The sequence below is a fragment of the Ranitomeya imitator genome, chromosome 2 (assembly GCF_032444005.1).
Source record: "Ranitomeya imitator isolate aRanImi1 chromosome 2, aRanImi1.pri, whole genome shotgun sequence".
NCBI classification, from domain to species: domain Eukaryota; kingdom Metazoa; phylum Chordata; class Amphibia; order Anura; family Dendrobatidae; genus Ranitomeya; species Ranitomeya imitator.
Genome location: NC_091283.1, coordinates 375,394,638 through 375,409,674, shown reverse-complemented (window position 1 = coordinate 375,409,674; position 15,037 = coordinate 375,394,638). Strand labels below are relative to the sequence as shown.

Here is a 15,037-nt window from a genome sequence, read left to right as displayed (position 1 = left end):
CTGCTCACTATCTATACTCCTTATCCTAGTGGCCAGAGATCTCTCCCAACCACGGCCCTTCTTGCAATAATAAGTTTATCTCATCCCCTGCTACACTCAGAAACTCTGCAAATCTCTGACATTCCTTGCATGTCTACTGGAACTCTCGGTTCTTTACAGGTCAACCCCCCCTCCCCCTAGTACCCTCACTTGCCTTCCCTTCTTTTCAGGTCCACACTGTCCGAATCTACTGGAACGTCTCCCTACGAGTTGCAGTTGTGTATCGCCCTCTAGGCCCTTTCCGTCAGTTCCTTCATCACTTTGCCAACTGGCTTCCATAGTTTCTATCCTGTGACATCTCCATCATCATGGGGGGGTCTTTAATATACCAATTGTTGATGCCCTCTCCCAATTTGCCACTCACCTTATATCTAACTTTCTCCTTTGGTTTTTAACAGCTTAGTAACTCTCCTACGCATGAAGACGGGAATATGCTGGATATGGTCTTTTCCCAGCTCTGCTCAGTGCATGATTTTACTAACTCCCCTCTCCCACTCTCTGACCACAACCTTCTTTCTATGTCAAGAACTGTCACCCCACACAGGACACCTCTCACTTAACACACTTCGAGAAATATACGTGCCATTAACACTCAAACGTAAGAGAAATTTGAAGTCATCATTGGCCAAATCTCCTCATGTCCTGATTCTGCACTGAAATATTGCAAAGTGCCCTGGATGAAGCTGCACCGCCCACATTTAGGACACCTCAGCACAGACGGCGACAATCCTGGCGCACGCTACAAACACATTTTCTCCAGTGGTGCTCCAGGTGTGCCAAACATCTGCGGACAAATCAGGCCCGAAGATTTCATCCATCATAAGTTTATGCTTAAAACATATAACTCTGCCCTTCACCTCTCCAAACAAACCTACATCAACACCCTAATCACCGCACTATCCAATAATCCTAAACGTCTGGACTTTTCATTCTCTTCTCAATGCAAGAGTACAGCCCCCCCCACCCCCCATCACCGACCTCAGCGCTGACGATCAGGCCAATTATTTCAAAGGAAAAACTAACCATATTCGACAGTAAATTCTCCAAACCCCATAATATCATGCATTCTTATCCCTCACGCACTGCATTTAGCTAATTTTGTCTTTGAACCATATAAAAAAAAACACTGCAGGAGAGAAAAAGCGCAATAGGGTCTTATCCGATGGAGATTTCAAATGCATAATAGGCGTACACTCACCTATTTTTTGAGCAAAAAAAAAAAAAAATCGCATAACAAACTTAAGAGTTCCTGACCAAATCAGAATATTCAATCTAGGCGTTTTGTGGATATGATCAGCGCTGCTATAGTGATAAATGTCCAGGCGTATTGCAGATACAGATGATAGTGACTTTGAAACGCGTTGGGAATAAAACTATCATCTTTATCTGCAATACGCCTGGACATTTATCTCTATACTAGCGCGGATGATATCCACAAAACTCCTAGATAGAATATTCTGTCTTTGAACCAGTCATAGAAGAAGTAGTAAACATGCTCCTTGCATCGAATTGCCCTACTACCTGCAGTAGTGACCCTCTTCCCTCACATCTTCAGTCCCTTTCACTGGCTGTCACCACTCATTTAACTAAAATATTTAATCCCCCTCTCTCTCTCATCTTTTCCTCTTCATTTAAACACGTCAGCATACATCCATTACTTGAAAAAAACAAAAACAAAAAAAAAAGCAAAACACATCCCTTGACCAGAATTGTAATGGTAACTAATCTTCACTTCACCTATAAACTGGAACACTTTGTCTACTCCTGTCTGATCTGCTATCTCTCTTCTTGACTCTTTACAATCTGGTTTCTGCTCTTTACACTCTACTGAAACTGCCCTCACAAAAGTCTCTAATGATCTAGTAACAGCTAAATCTAAGGTTCCTCAGGGTTCAGTCCTAGGCTCTTTCTCTTCTCCTTATACAGTGGGTACATAAAGTATTCAGACCCCTTTACGTTTTTCACTGTTTCATTGAAGCCATTTGGTAAATTCAAAAAAGTTCATTTTTTTCTCATTAATGTACATTCTGAACTCCATCTTGACTGAAAAAACAGAAATGCAGAATTTTTTGCACATTTAATAAAAAAGAAAAGCTAAAATATCACATGGTCGTAAGTATTCAGACTCTTTGCTAACTCATTTAAGTCACATGCTGTCCATTTCCTTGTGATCCTCCTTGAGATGGTTCTACTCCTTCATTGGAGTCCAGCTGCGTTTAATTAAAATGAAAGGACTTGATTTGGAAAGGCACACACCTGTCTATATAAGACCTCACAGCTCACAGTGCATGTCAGACCTAATGAGCATCATGAGGTCAAAGGAACTGGCCAAGAAGCTCAGAGACAGAATTGTGGCAAGGCACAGATCTGGCCAAGGTTACAAAAAGAATTTCTGCAGTACTCAAGGTTCCTAAGAGCACAGTGGCCTCCATAATCCTTAAATGAAAGTTTGGGACCACCAGAAGTCTTCCTTGACCTGGCCGTCCAGCCAAACTGAGCAATCATGGGAGAAGAGCCTTGGTGAGAGAGGTAAAGAACCCCAAGATCAAGGGAGATGAGAGAAAGTTCCACAAAATCAACTATCACTGCAGCTCTCCAACAGTCGGGCCTTTTGTGGCAGAGTGGCCTGACAGAAGCCTCTCCTCAGTGCAAGACATATGAAAGCCGGCATAGAGTTTGCTTAAAAAAAGACAAAAAAAAAACACATGAAGGACTCCCAGACTATGAGAAATAAGATTTTCTTGTCTGATGAGACGACGATAGAATTTCTTGGCGATAATTCTAAGCGGTATGTGTGGAGAAAACCAGGCATTGCTCATCACCTGCCCAATAGTGAAACATGGTGGTGGCAACATCATGCTATTGAGGTGTTTTTCAGCTGCAGGGACAGGACGACTGGTTGTCATTGAAGGAAACATGAATGTTGCCAAATACAGAGATATCCTGGATGAAAACCTCTTCCAGAGTGCTCTGGACCTCAGACTTGGCTGGAAATTCACCTTCCAACAAGACAATGACCCATAGGGTATGAGCTCACGCTGCGGATTTTGCTGCGGATCCGCAGCGTTTCCGCAGCTGCGGGTACGCAGCAGTTTCTCATGAGTTTACATTACAATGTAAACCTATGGGAAACAGAAAACGCTGTGCCCATGCTGCGGAAAAAACTGCGCGGAAACGCAGCGGTTTACATTCCGCAGCATGTCACTTCTTACTGTGGATTCCGCAGCGGTTTTACACCTGCTCCAATAGAAAACCGCAGTGAAATCCGCACAAAAAAACGCGGTAAATCCGCGATAAATCTGCAGCAAAAACGCAGCGTTTTTGTCCTGCAGATTTATCAAATCCGCTGCAGAAAAATCCGCAGAGGACCATTCTACGTGTGCACATACCCTAAGCACACAGCTAAAATAACAAAGGAGTGACTTCAGAACAACTCTGTGACCATTCTTGACTGGCCCAACCAGAGCACTGACTTAAACCCAATTAATAGTGATGAGCGAATGTATTCATTGCAACCAGGCAACCCCCACATGCACTCAGCCTGGCTAATAGCTGTAAATCATTCAGCTGAGGCGATGAAAACTTAATCTCCGAATACTAACAAATACTCGGAAGTCACCCGAGTGTGCCGAGCAACGAGTATACTCGCTCATCACTACCAATCTTTGGAGAGAGCTGAAAATGGCTGTCCACCAACGTTCACCATCCAACCTGACGGAACTGGAAAGGATCTCCAAGGAAAAATGGCAGAGGATCGCCAAATCCAGGAATGAAAAACTTCTTGCATCATTCCCAAGAAGACTCATGGCTGTACCAGCTCAAGAGGGTGCTTCTACTCAATACTGAGCAAAGGGTCTGAATACTTATGACCTTGTGATATTTCAGCTTTTCTTTTTGAATAAATGTGCAAAAATTTCGACATATCTGTTTTTTTTTCAGTCAAGATGGGGTGCAGAGTGTACATTAACCCCTCTGTGACCTTAGACGTACTATCCCGTCGAGGTGCCCTGGGCTTATCTGACCCTGGACGGGATAATACGTCATAGCGATCGGCAGCGCTCACGGGGGGAGCGCCGCCGATCGCGGCCGGGTGTCAGCTGCTTATTGCAGCTGACATCCGGCACTATGTGCCAGGAGCGGTCACGGACCGCCCCCGGCACATTAACCCCTGGCACACCGCGATCAAACATGATCGCGATGTGCCGGCGGCGCAGGGAAGCATTTATTTCCATTTTCCCATTAGGGCTAGGGTTAGTGCTAGGGCTAGGGGTAGGGTTAGGGCTAGGGTTAAGGCTAGGGTTAGGGCTAGGATTAGGGCTAGGGTTAGGGCTAGGGTTGGGGCTACAGTTAGGGTTGGGGCTAAAGTTAGGGTTAGGGTTTAGATTACATTTACAGTTGGGAATAGGGTTGGGATTAGGGTTAGGGGTGTGTCAGGGTTAGAGGTGTGGTTAGGGTTACCGTTGGAATTAGGGTTAGGGGTGTGTTTAGATTAGGGTTTCAGTTATAATTGGGGGGTTTCCACTGTTTAGGCACATCAGGGGCTCTCCAAACACGACATGGCGTCCGATCTCAATTCCAGCCAATTCTGCGTTGAAAAAGTGAAACAGTGCTCCTTCCCTTCCGAGCTCTCCCGTGTGCCCAAACAGGGGTTTACCCCAACATATGGGGTATCAGCGTACTCAGGACAAATAGGACAACAACTTTTGTGGTCCAATTTCTCCTGTTACCCTTGGGAAAATACAAAACTGGGGGCTAAAAAATAATTTTTGTGGGAAAACAAAAAGATTTTTTATTTTCACGGCTCTGCGTTATAAACTGTAGTGAAATACTTGGGGGTTCAAAGCTCTCACAACACATCAAGATGAGTTCCTTAGGGGGTCTACTTTCCAAAATGGTGTCACTTGTGGGGGGTTTCTACTGTTTAGGTACATTAGGGGCTCTGCAAACGCAATGTGACGCCTGCAGACCATTCCATCTAAGTCTGCATTCCAAATGGAGCTCCTTCCCTTCCGAGCCCTCCCATGCGCCCAAACGGTGGTTCCCCCCCCACATATGGGGTATCAGCGTACTCAGGACAAATTGGACAACAACTTTTGGGGTCCAATTTCTCCTGTTACCCTAGGGAAAATACAAAACTGGGGGCTAAAAAATAATTTTTGTGGGAAAAAAATTTTGTTTTATTTTTATGGCTCTGCATTATAAACTTCTGTGAAGCCCTTGGTGGGTCAAAGTGCTCACCACACATCCAGGTAAGTTCCTTAGGGGGTCTACTTTCCAAAATGGTGTCACTTGTGGGGGGTTTCAATGTTTAGGCACATCAGTGGCTCTCCAAACGCAACATGGCGTTCCATCTCAATTTCTGTCAATTTTGCATTGAAAAGTCAAACAGCGCTCCTTCCCTTCCGAGCTCTCCCATGCGCCCAAACAGTGGTTTACTGCCACATATGGGGTATCAGCGTACTCAGGACAAATTGGACAACAACTTTTGAGGTCCAATTTCTTCTCTTACCCTTGGAAAAATAAAAAATTGGGGGCAAAAATATAATTTTTGTGAAAAAATATGATTTTTTATTTTTACGGTTCAGCATTATAAACTTCTGTGAAGCACTTGGTGGGTCAAAGTGCTCACCACACATCCAGATAAGTTCCTTAGGGGGTCTACTTTCCAAAATGGTGTCACTTGTGGGGGTTTCAATGTTTAGGCACATCAGTGGCTCTCCAAACGCAACATGGCGTCCCATCTCAATTCCTGTCAATTTTGCATTGAAAAGTCAAATGGCGCTCCTTCCCTTCCGAGCTCTCCCATGCGCCCAAACAGTGGTTTACTGCCACATATGGGGTATCAGCGTACTCAGGACAAATTGGACAACAACATTTGGGGTCCATTTTCTCCGGTTACCCTTGGTAAAATAAAACAAATTGGAGCTGAAGTAAATTTGTTGTGTAAAAAAGTTAAATGTTCATTTTTATTTAAACATTCCAAAAATTCCTATTAAACACCTGAAGGGTTAATAAACTTCTTGAATGTGGTTTTGAGCTCCTTGAGGGGTGCAGTTTTTAGAATGGTGTCACACTTGGGTATTTTCTATCATATAGACCCCTCAAAATGACTTCAAATGAGATGTGGTCCCTAAAAAAAAATGGTGTTGTAAAAATGAGAAATTGCTGGTCAACTTTTAACCCTTATAACTCCCTAACAAAAAAAAAATTTGGTTCCAAAATTATGCTGATGTAAAGGAGACATGTGGGAAATGTTACTTATTAAGTATTTTGTGTGACATATCTCTGTGATTTAATTGCATAAAAATTCAAAGTTTGAAAATTGCGAAATTTTCAAAATTTTCGCCAAATTTCCGTTTTTTTCACCAATAAACGCAGGTACTATCAAAGAAATTTTACCACTATCATGAAGTACAATATGTCACGAGAAAACAATGTCAGAATCACCAGGATCCGTTGAAGCGTTTCGGAGTTATAACCTCATAAAGGGACAGTGGTCAGAATTGTAAAAATTGGCCTGGTCATTGACGTGCAAACCATCCTTGGGGGTAAAGGGGTTAATGAGAGAAAAAAAAAACTTTTTTGAATTTACCAAATGGCTGCAATGAAAGAGTGAAAAATTTAAAGGGGTCTGAATGCTTTCCGTACCTACTGTATACTGCTCCAATTGGACAAACTATTAGTAGATTTGATTTTCAGTACCATCTCTATGCTGATGACAATTATACACATTGTCTCCTGACATCACCGCTGAATAACAAAATACCAGTGATTGTCTTTCCGCCATCTCTAACATTATGTCCTCCCTCTATCTGAAAATGAATCTGTCAAAAAAGGAACTCCTTATGTTTACCTACCTATGCCCAATATTGCCATTTGCCATTTCTGTGTGTGGTTCCCACACTCCCCCGCAACATGCCCGCTGTCATGGACTCATACTATATTCAGACTTTTTAATTTACTCACTCGTCACCTATAACTCAAAAACATCTCTAGAATTTGACCTTTTCTTACCTTTGATACTGCAAACACTCTTACTGTGGCTCGTATTCATGCTTGTCTGAACTATTGCAACTCTCTACTAATCGGTGTCCCTCTTACTAAACACTCCACTCTCCAATCTGTGCTGAATGCTGCAGCCAGGATCATATTCCTTTCAAACTGCTACACCGATGCCTCCACACTGAGTCAGTTACTGCACTGGCTAACCACCCGCTACAGAGACGAATACAAACTTATCACGCTCACCCACAAAGCAGCCAAACTTTCAGCCTCACACTACATCTTCTCCCTAGTCCTTGTCGACCACCCTACCCGTGCCCTCAGTTCCAATAACCCAAGACTAACACCCTCAATAATCTGAACCTCTCACTTATATCTCCAAGGCTTCTTACATGTTGTGTAAATTCTTTGGAATGAACTACCCAGGACAATTAGATTAATTCCTAATATCCAGAGTTTTAAGCATATCCCAAAAATAATTTTTTCCCCCCACTGGCCTATTGCCTCACCATACTTATCTAACTATCCCGTTTTTTACTACACAATTTTCTTTAATATCAGGACCCTCGTAGCATTGTAACATTTTTATGCACCTATGTACTCCGTGTCCTATCTACTGTTCCTCGTAGCATCTGTTCACACACCCTACATGCACTTTATAGCCCTCTGTCTGTACTGTACACTGTAACAACTCTGCCGGCATCACTGCATGGCCTCCCAACGCTCACACACCATCTTATTTATTGCTCTAGGTCATGTTGTGGTCTCTTTCTGCTGCCGGCTCCACGCTCTGTGTCTCTTGCTTTCTGCCTGCTCTCTGCATGCTTCCTGGCTGTGTGCATAGGGGGGCAGCGCCAGAACTCTCTGGTTCTCTAGAATTTCGTTAGAGACACTTTCCGGAATGCCTTTGATTCTAACGTTTTTGCTTCGGCTCCAGTTTTCTTGGTCTTCCAAGAGCAGGGATGCGGAGTTTAATTGTGACCTGTGAAACTTTAGATTATCCTTGATGATGTTTGAGTGGCTTATTATGGAGGATTGTGTAGTTTTCAGGGTCTCTACCCTATTGCAAATTTGCTGTATGTCCATTCTAAGGCCTGAGACCTCTGCTATTAATGGCTTCATCGCCAAAGCTAGTGCTTTTTTGAGGAATGATTTTGATATTCTTTCAGAATCAAGATGTGGAGCATCACTCTCCGATGCGACATCACTAGAGTCAGAGTCATCTATGTGTTCCTCCATTGCACTGTTAGAGTGAGAATTTTTATGTGCTGAACGAGCTGAAAGGATTTTATGTTTCAGGAATTTCTCCATTTTATTTTGTTTGTCTTGCTGTGAGATAGTAGCAGAGGTTTTGCAGCGCTCTTTATTATTTTTGACCATTATATCTGTGTTAAGCGTCTGTTGTAAAAAATATCACCTGCGCGCCAGGTTGGGATTTAGCTCATCTTAGTTGTTGGGAAGCTCATCCCAGCTTCATAATATATGATGCATGAGTCAATGTAGGCCATGTTCACACAATGCGTTTTTTACTGCGGAACCGCCGCGATTTTGCCGCTGCGGGTCCGCAGCTGTTTTCCATGCAGGGTACAGTACAATGTTACCCTATGGAAAACAGGAAACCGCTGTGCCCACATTGCGGAAATTCACTAAAAAAGCCGCGCTGAATTGCTGCGGTAAAAAAGAAGGACCATGTCACTTCTTTGTGCGGAACTGCAGCGGTTCTGCACCCATTGACCTCCATTGTGAGGGTCAAACCCTTAAGTAAAACCCGCAGACGAAAAAAATATCTGCGGGTTTTCTGCGGTTTGTGGTGCAGAACTGCTGCAGCAGGAAGTGCGTGGGCGGAGTGTGGCTGTCCCCCCGTGCCCCAATCCCACCCCCCCATGCTCCGATGCCACCCGCCCGGGCTCCGACGCCCCCCCTTGCCCTTATCTCTCCCACTTATACTTACCGGGCCTCCCGGTGTCCGTCCGTCCGTCCATCTTCTCCCTGGGCGCCGCCATCTTCCAAAATGGCGGGCGCATGCGCAGTGCGCCCGCCGAATCTGCCGGCCGGCAGATTTGTTCCAGGCATATTTTGATCACTGTGATAACCTCACAGTGATCAAAATAAAAAAAAAAGTAAATGACCTTCCTCCCTTTATCACCCCCATAGGTAGTAACAATAATAAAATAAAGAATTTATTTTTTTTCCCCCCACTACAGTTAGAACTAGGGTTAGGGGTAGGGGTAGGGTTAGGGGTAGGGTTAGGGTATTTTCAACCATTTTAACCCTAAAAAACTTCCTAGAAAACACACAGACTCTGCAGAGAAAACTGCATAAAAAAACGCACTAAAAACCGCATCAAAAAACGCACCTGCGTTTTCTGCCAAGAGCTGCGGTTTTTAGTGCAGAAAAAACAGCAGGGAAATCAGGAACGTGTGAATATAGCCTAAAGCAGATTTTATTAGCTGGGTGCAGGGCTGCAGGATATGCCAGGGTATAGGCCAGGCTGATGAGAGAATAGAAAGGCCGTGAGCACTGAGGCTGTAGAAGCAGTTTGTCTGGAGGAGATCCTCTCTGTTTGCTATGTTCCAGCCTTCTGGCCGAGGGGGCGGCGGGACTCGGGTAGGAACGAGGGGAAATGGCAGCGGGGCCTCTCCCTTATCTGGGCACAGTAGCAAGGCTTCAGCCGCAGACAGCCCCCTTCAGAGACCCAACAGCTTCACATCTTCTCGGCGGTGTACAGCGGGCCTCTCCCCCGCCCACCCACTCCGCTGACCGGGCTCTCAAGACTCCCCGCTCTCACCTGGACGGCCGTCCCACATGGGGTGAGTATGGCGGCAGTCGGTAGTAGCTGCCGAGGGGATCCCGGCGGGCGGGCCTTCTCCCCGGTGTGTAGTCGCGGTCGCAGCACCCTCTCTCTCCCTGCGATCTCCACGCTCGCGTGCGGCTGGATGTGCTGGGCGCGCTGCAAGATGGCGTCCGCTCCTGCAGGCCGGAGCTCCAACGCTGTCTCCTCCGTCCTCCGCGAATCTCCCACGGGCGTCTCGGTCTCTTCCCCCGGCACTCCTGCGCCTGTTCTAGTCCAAAAGAATTCAGCCAGCAGGCATCAGCTGAGTGTTTTGTGGCCTGATTGCAGGAGCAGTTTCACAGCACGTCTTCCCTGCTCAGGGTTCAGTCCACGCCCCCAGAACTCTCTGGTTCTTATGGAATCAGGATGCACCTGTCTAATGGGTCCCTGACCTATTATCAAGAGGCCTTTAGTATGTAGGGCAGTTCCACCCTGTGCAATGTGTTAACTCAATTAGTGTCTTGCTACTGAGCTGCCAGGTCTTGCTCTGTGTTCCTCCTTCTGTGGAGGTTCTACTCCTAGCTTTGCTTTGTGATTCTCTGTCTGCCCTCCAGGAGGCTGTATATCCTGGTCTCAGTGTCTTTGTTCTTGCCTTGCTTCGTACTTGACTGTTCGCTATCCTGGAGGCAGAATATCCTGACCCCTGTGTCTTTGTTTCTGTACCTTGTCTCGTTCCATTACCTTGTCTGAACTCCGTACTACCTCTGTCTACTTGTTTCCTAGTCTGTGGCTTCTTTCCCTGTCTCTCTGTGCTTCCTTGTGTTAACTCCTTCTGCTCTCAGCTCCACATCCTGCGCCCTTACGCTGCTTCTGGCTCCGTACTCTGCGGCTTTGCTCTCGGCTCTGCACTTTGTGTCTTTGCTTTGCTCTGTTCTCGGTTCAGCACTCTGTTGCTCTGCTTTGCTCTCGGCTCTGCACTCTGTCTTTGCTTTGCTCTGCACTCTAGCCTTGCTTTGCTCTCTGCTCTGTCCTCGTTCTACCCTGCTCTGCTCCTAGCGGTTCTACCCTGCTCCGCTCCTTGTGGTTCTACCCTGCTCCGCTCCTTGTGGTTCTTACCTGCACTCGTTGTGTGAACTGGTGTGTGTGAACTGGTCTCTACCTGTTTCTCCATACACCATTCCTTCCTATCAGTTCCAGTACCTGCACCCGATGTGTGAACAGGACACTACCTGTTCCTTCACACACCACACAAGCCTGCCCTGTATCGCAGCCGTGTCTGCCTGCCAGAGTCTCAGCCATGCCCACCTGCTCGTGTCTCTGCCGTGACCACCTGCCAGAGTACCAGCCGTGCTCACCAGCCTCTCTGCTACTTGTACATGTTCTAGTGTGCCATCTCCCCAAGCGGGATCAGCAGCCACAGCCAGACACCACCGTGGAGTGGCACCTGGTAGCTGCCTGCGGCACAAGTCTGACCTCAGCATCAGAGACTCCAGAGAAGACCAAGGCAGTTGTCCTAGTCACGCCCCTTCCAGGGTAGTCTGGTTTGTGGCACAGTGGGGCCACAACCCCCGGGCTCACGCCCACCAGTCAGGGCGTGACCGGTTCATGAAGCATTATGTAAATACTCCATTTATTATATTGATGACTGGACCATACAACGCAAGCTCACTCCTTTAGACATTTGTTGATTTATGGGTTATTCTGTAATGTCTTTATTGTCTGTACAGGACTGTATAATATATATGGCTGACTCAAGGAATATATGCATGAAAAACAGGCTATCCAGTGAAAAGATACATCATATAAAGTGTGTCTTATCGTACAAGAAATATACGATAATAAACAGCATTGTCTGCATTTAGTGGTTACTACTCACCTGGATGGTTATCTGGAGGAATCGCCTCTTTATACTGCTCATCACCCCTCACACTTGTCTCTGTATTATTAAGATCGGTCAGATCTTTATCCTGAAACAAATATTCATATTCTAAAAGTCACATCTATGATCAGCTCTAATCCTGCCATCTCCACCGCTCTCATTACACGAGTATAAAACATATAATACTGGTGGATAAAACAAGACTGAGCACAAGACCTTCACAGCCGTCTACACATCATAGGGGAGATCTCATCATGACACGTTCTCTCCATCTACCTGATGATCCTGAGGAACACTGGAATGTTCTTCGTTACAGTTCTGTGGAGGAAGAGGATGGGGACATCTCTCTGGTGTTGTCCTCGTAATGGATAGAACTGGAGGAAACACATACAGGGACTGAATTCATTCTTTACATATAGATAATTATAGGCCGTGTGTATTTAGTCCTGTCTATTACCTGGTGATGTGAGAGGCTGGGGAACCTCCATCATGACGTCCTTGTACAGATCTTGGTGTCCTTCTAAATACTTCCACTCCTCCATGGAGAAATATACGGAAACATCCTCACACCTTATAGAAACCTGACACATACAATGATACATCACACCGCTCGTTCCTTTTACAGCGTTACTGTATAATGTCCCAGCATTCCCAGCAGTGTCACCTCTCCAGTCAGCAGCTCAATCATCTTGTAGATGAGTTCTAGGATCTTCTGGTTATTGATGTCCTCATGTATCAGGGGGTGAGGTGGAGGCCCCGTGATTGGGCTCAGGGGTCTTCCCCATCCCGCAGACACAGGGACCTGACAGCGCTCACTAGATGTCTTCACTAATATGTAATCCTGGTTATGGAGAGACACATTAATAAATCTCACTACAGACACCTCCAGAGTCCTCACCTCTCCATTTTTGTCCATCTGTTATTCCCATAGATAAGAATGATGTAATGTGACGTCATCAGAATCTCTCACCTCTCCCGTAAGCTGGAAGAGAATCTCTAGGGTGAGGTGTAATATCCTCTCTGCCATCTTGTCCCTGTCCCTATCCATCCTTGACCGGTCAGTTGGGAAAATTCTTTTATATAGAAGATCTTTACTAAAAAAATCCGATATTGTAAAGGACCTGAATAGAAAGAAGATGAGCCGAAGTAAGATCATAAAGAATCCCATGTAATAATACAATTTCTGGAGAAATATATGAAGAGATACAACCTATGTATGCTATAATCTCTCTTTGTATGGACTGGGACATGAGCTTAATTTCTTATAAAAGGTAGTTTCTTCATGCCTCTTATATTACATGCCCTTGCCCTCTACTGTGCTCCACTTCAGGTTTTACAAGTGGCCCTGTGTGCTTTCATAACATTATCTGCCTAAGCCTATTTAAGGCCTGCTAAGACACACACCTGTGTCTTGGTATTAAAGCGAGCCTGTCAGCAGAATTTTGCTCAGTAAACTACAGACATTGTCAAATCGCTCCTGTCAAACCAATCTAATCAGTTTTTATGAAGAGGTAAGCTATAGGCTGGACCACAGTGAGTCATTGGACGTGGTATATCTCGATTTTTCCAAAGCGTTTGATACCGTGCCGCACAAGAGGTTGGTACACAAAATGAGAATGCTTGGTCTGGGGGAAAATGTGTGTAAATGGGTTAGTAACTGGCTTAGTGATAGAAAGCAGAGGGTGGTTATAAATGGTATAGTCTCTAACTGGGTCGCTGTGACCAGTGGGGTACCGCAGGGTTCGGTATTGGGACCTGTTCTCTTCAACATATTCATTAATGATCTGGTAGAAGGTTTACACAGTAAAATATCGATATTTGCAGATGATACAAAACTATGTAAAGCAGTTAATACAAGAGAAGATAGTATTCTGCTACAGATGGATCTGGATAAGTTGGAAACTTCGGCTGAAAGGTGGCAGATGAGGTTTAACAGTGATAAATGTAAGGTTATACACATGGGAAGAAGGAATCAATATCACCATTACACACTGAACGGGAAACCACTGGGTAAATCTGACAGGGAGAAGGACTTGGGGATCCTAGTTAATGATAAACTTACCTGGAGCAGCCAGTGTCAGGCAGCAGCTGCCAAGGCAAACAGGATCATGGGGTGCATTAACCCCTTCCCGACCCATGACGCCACGTAGGCGTCATGAAAGTCGGTGCCAATCCGACCCATGACGCCTATGTGGCGTCATGGAAAGATCGCGTCCCTGCAGGCCGGGTGAAAGGGTTAACTCCCATTTCACCCGATCTGCAGGGACAGGGGGAGTGGTAGTTTAGCCCAGGGGGGGTGGCTTCACCCCCCGTGGCTACGATCGCTCTGATTGGCTGTTGAAAGTGAAACTGCCAATCAGAGCGATTTGTAATATTTCACCTATTATAACGGGTGAAATATTACAATCCAGCCATGGCCGATGCTGCAATATCATCGGCCATGGCTGGAAATACTAATGTGCCCCCACCCCACCGATCGCCCCCCCAGCCCTCCGATCTGGCCGGTACACTGCTCCGGCTCCCCTCCGTCCTGTGCTCCGGCTCCCCCCGTGCTTTTGTCCGCTCACCCCCGTGCTCCAATCACCCCCCCGTGCTCCAATCACCCCCCCTGCACTCCGATCCACCCCCCCCCGTGCTCCGTTCCACCCCCCGTGCTCCGTTCCACCCCCCCGGTGCTCCGTTCCACCCCTCCCGCGTTCCGATCCACCACCCCCGTGCTCCGATCCCCCCCCCCCATGCTCCCCTCCCACTCCACCCCATCATACTTACCGGTCCTGCCGGGGTCCGTCCGTCTTCTCCCCGGGCGCCGCCATCTTCCAAAATGGCGGGCACATGCGCAGTGCGCCCGCCGAATCTGCCGTGATCATGATATAAATATAGATAGATATAATCTATCTCAGTGATCAAAATAAAAAAAATAATAAATGACCCTCCCCCTTTGTCACCCCCATAGGTAGGGACAATAAAAAAATAAAGAATTTTTTTTTTCCCACTAATGTTAGAATAGGATTAGGGTTAGGGCTAGGGTTAGGGTTAGGGGTAGGGTTAGGGTTAGGGTTTCGGTATGTGCACACGTATTCTGGTCCTCTGCGGATTTTTCCGCTGCGGATTTCATAAATCCGCAGTGCTAAACCGCTGCGGATTTACCGTGTTTTTTCTGCGCATTTCACTGCGGTTTTACAACTGCGATTTTCTACTGGAGCAGTTGTAAAACCGCTGCGGAATCCGCACAAAGAAGTGACATGCTGCGGAATGTAAACCGCTGCGTTTCCGTGCAGTTTTTCCGCAGCATGTGTACAGCGATTTTTGTTTCCCATAGGTTTACATTGAACTGTAAACTCATG

At 46.1% G+C, this 15,037-nt stretch overlaps 1 protein-coding gene across 1 annotated transcript in view; it reads right to left on the bottom strand.

Annotated features, from left to right (window-relative positions):
- LOC138664013 (uncharacterized) overlaps positions 1 to 15,037 on the bottom strand; it is a 69,883-nt gene that overhangs the window by 35,342 nt on the left and 19,504 nt on the right. Inside the window, exons 2-6 of the mRNA XM_069750414.1 lie at positions 12,664 to 12,814; positions 12,358 to 12,534; positions 12,151 to 12,274; positions 11,970 to 12,067; positions 11,691 to 11,781 (exon numbers count right to left, since the gene is read on the bottom strand). Of these exons, the coding sequence (XP_069606515.1) occupies positions 11,691 to 11,781; positions 11,970 to 12,067; positions 12,151 to 12,274; positions 12,358 to 12,534; positions 12,664 to 12,741 (568 nt within the window). The 5' untranslated portion in view covers positions 12,742 to 12,814. The remainder of the gene's footprint in view (positions 1 to 11,690; positions 11,782 to 11,969; positions 12,068 to 12,150; positions 12,275 to 12,357; positions 12,535 to 12,663; positions 12,815 to 15,037) is intronic.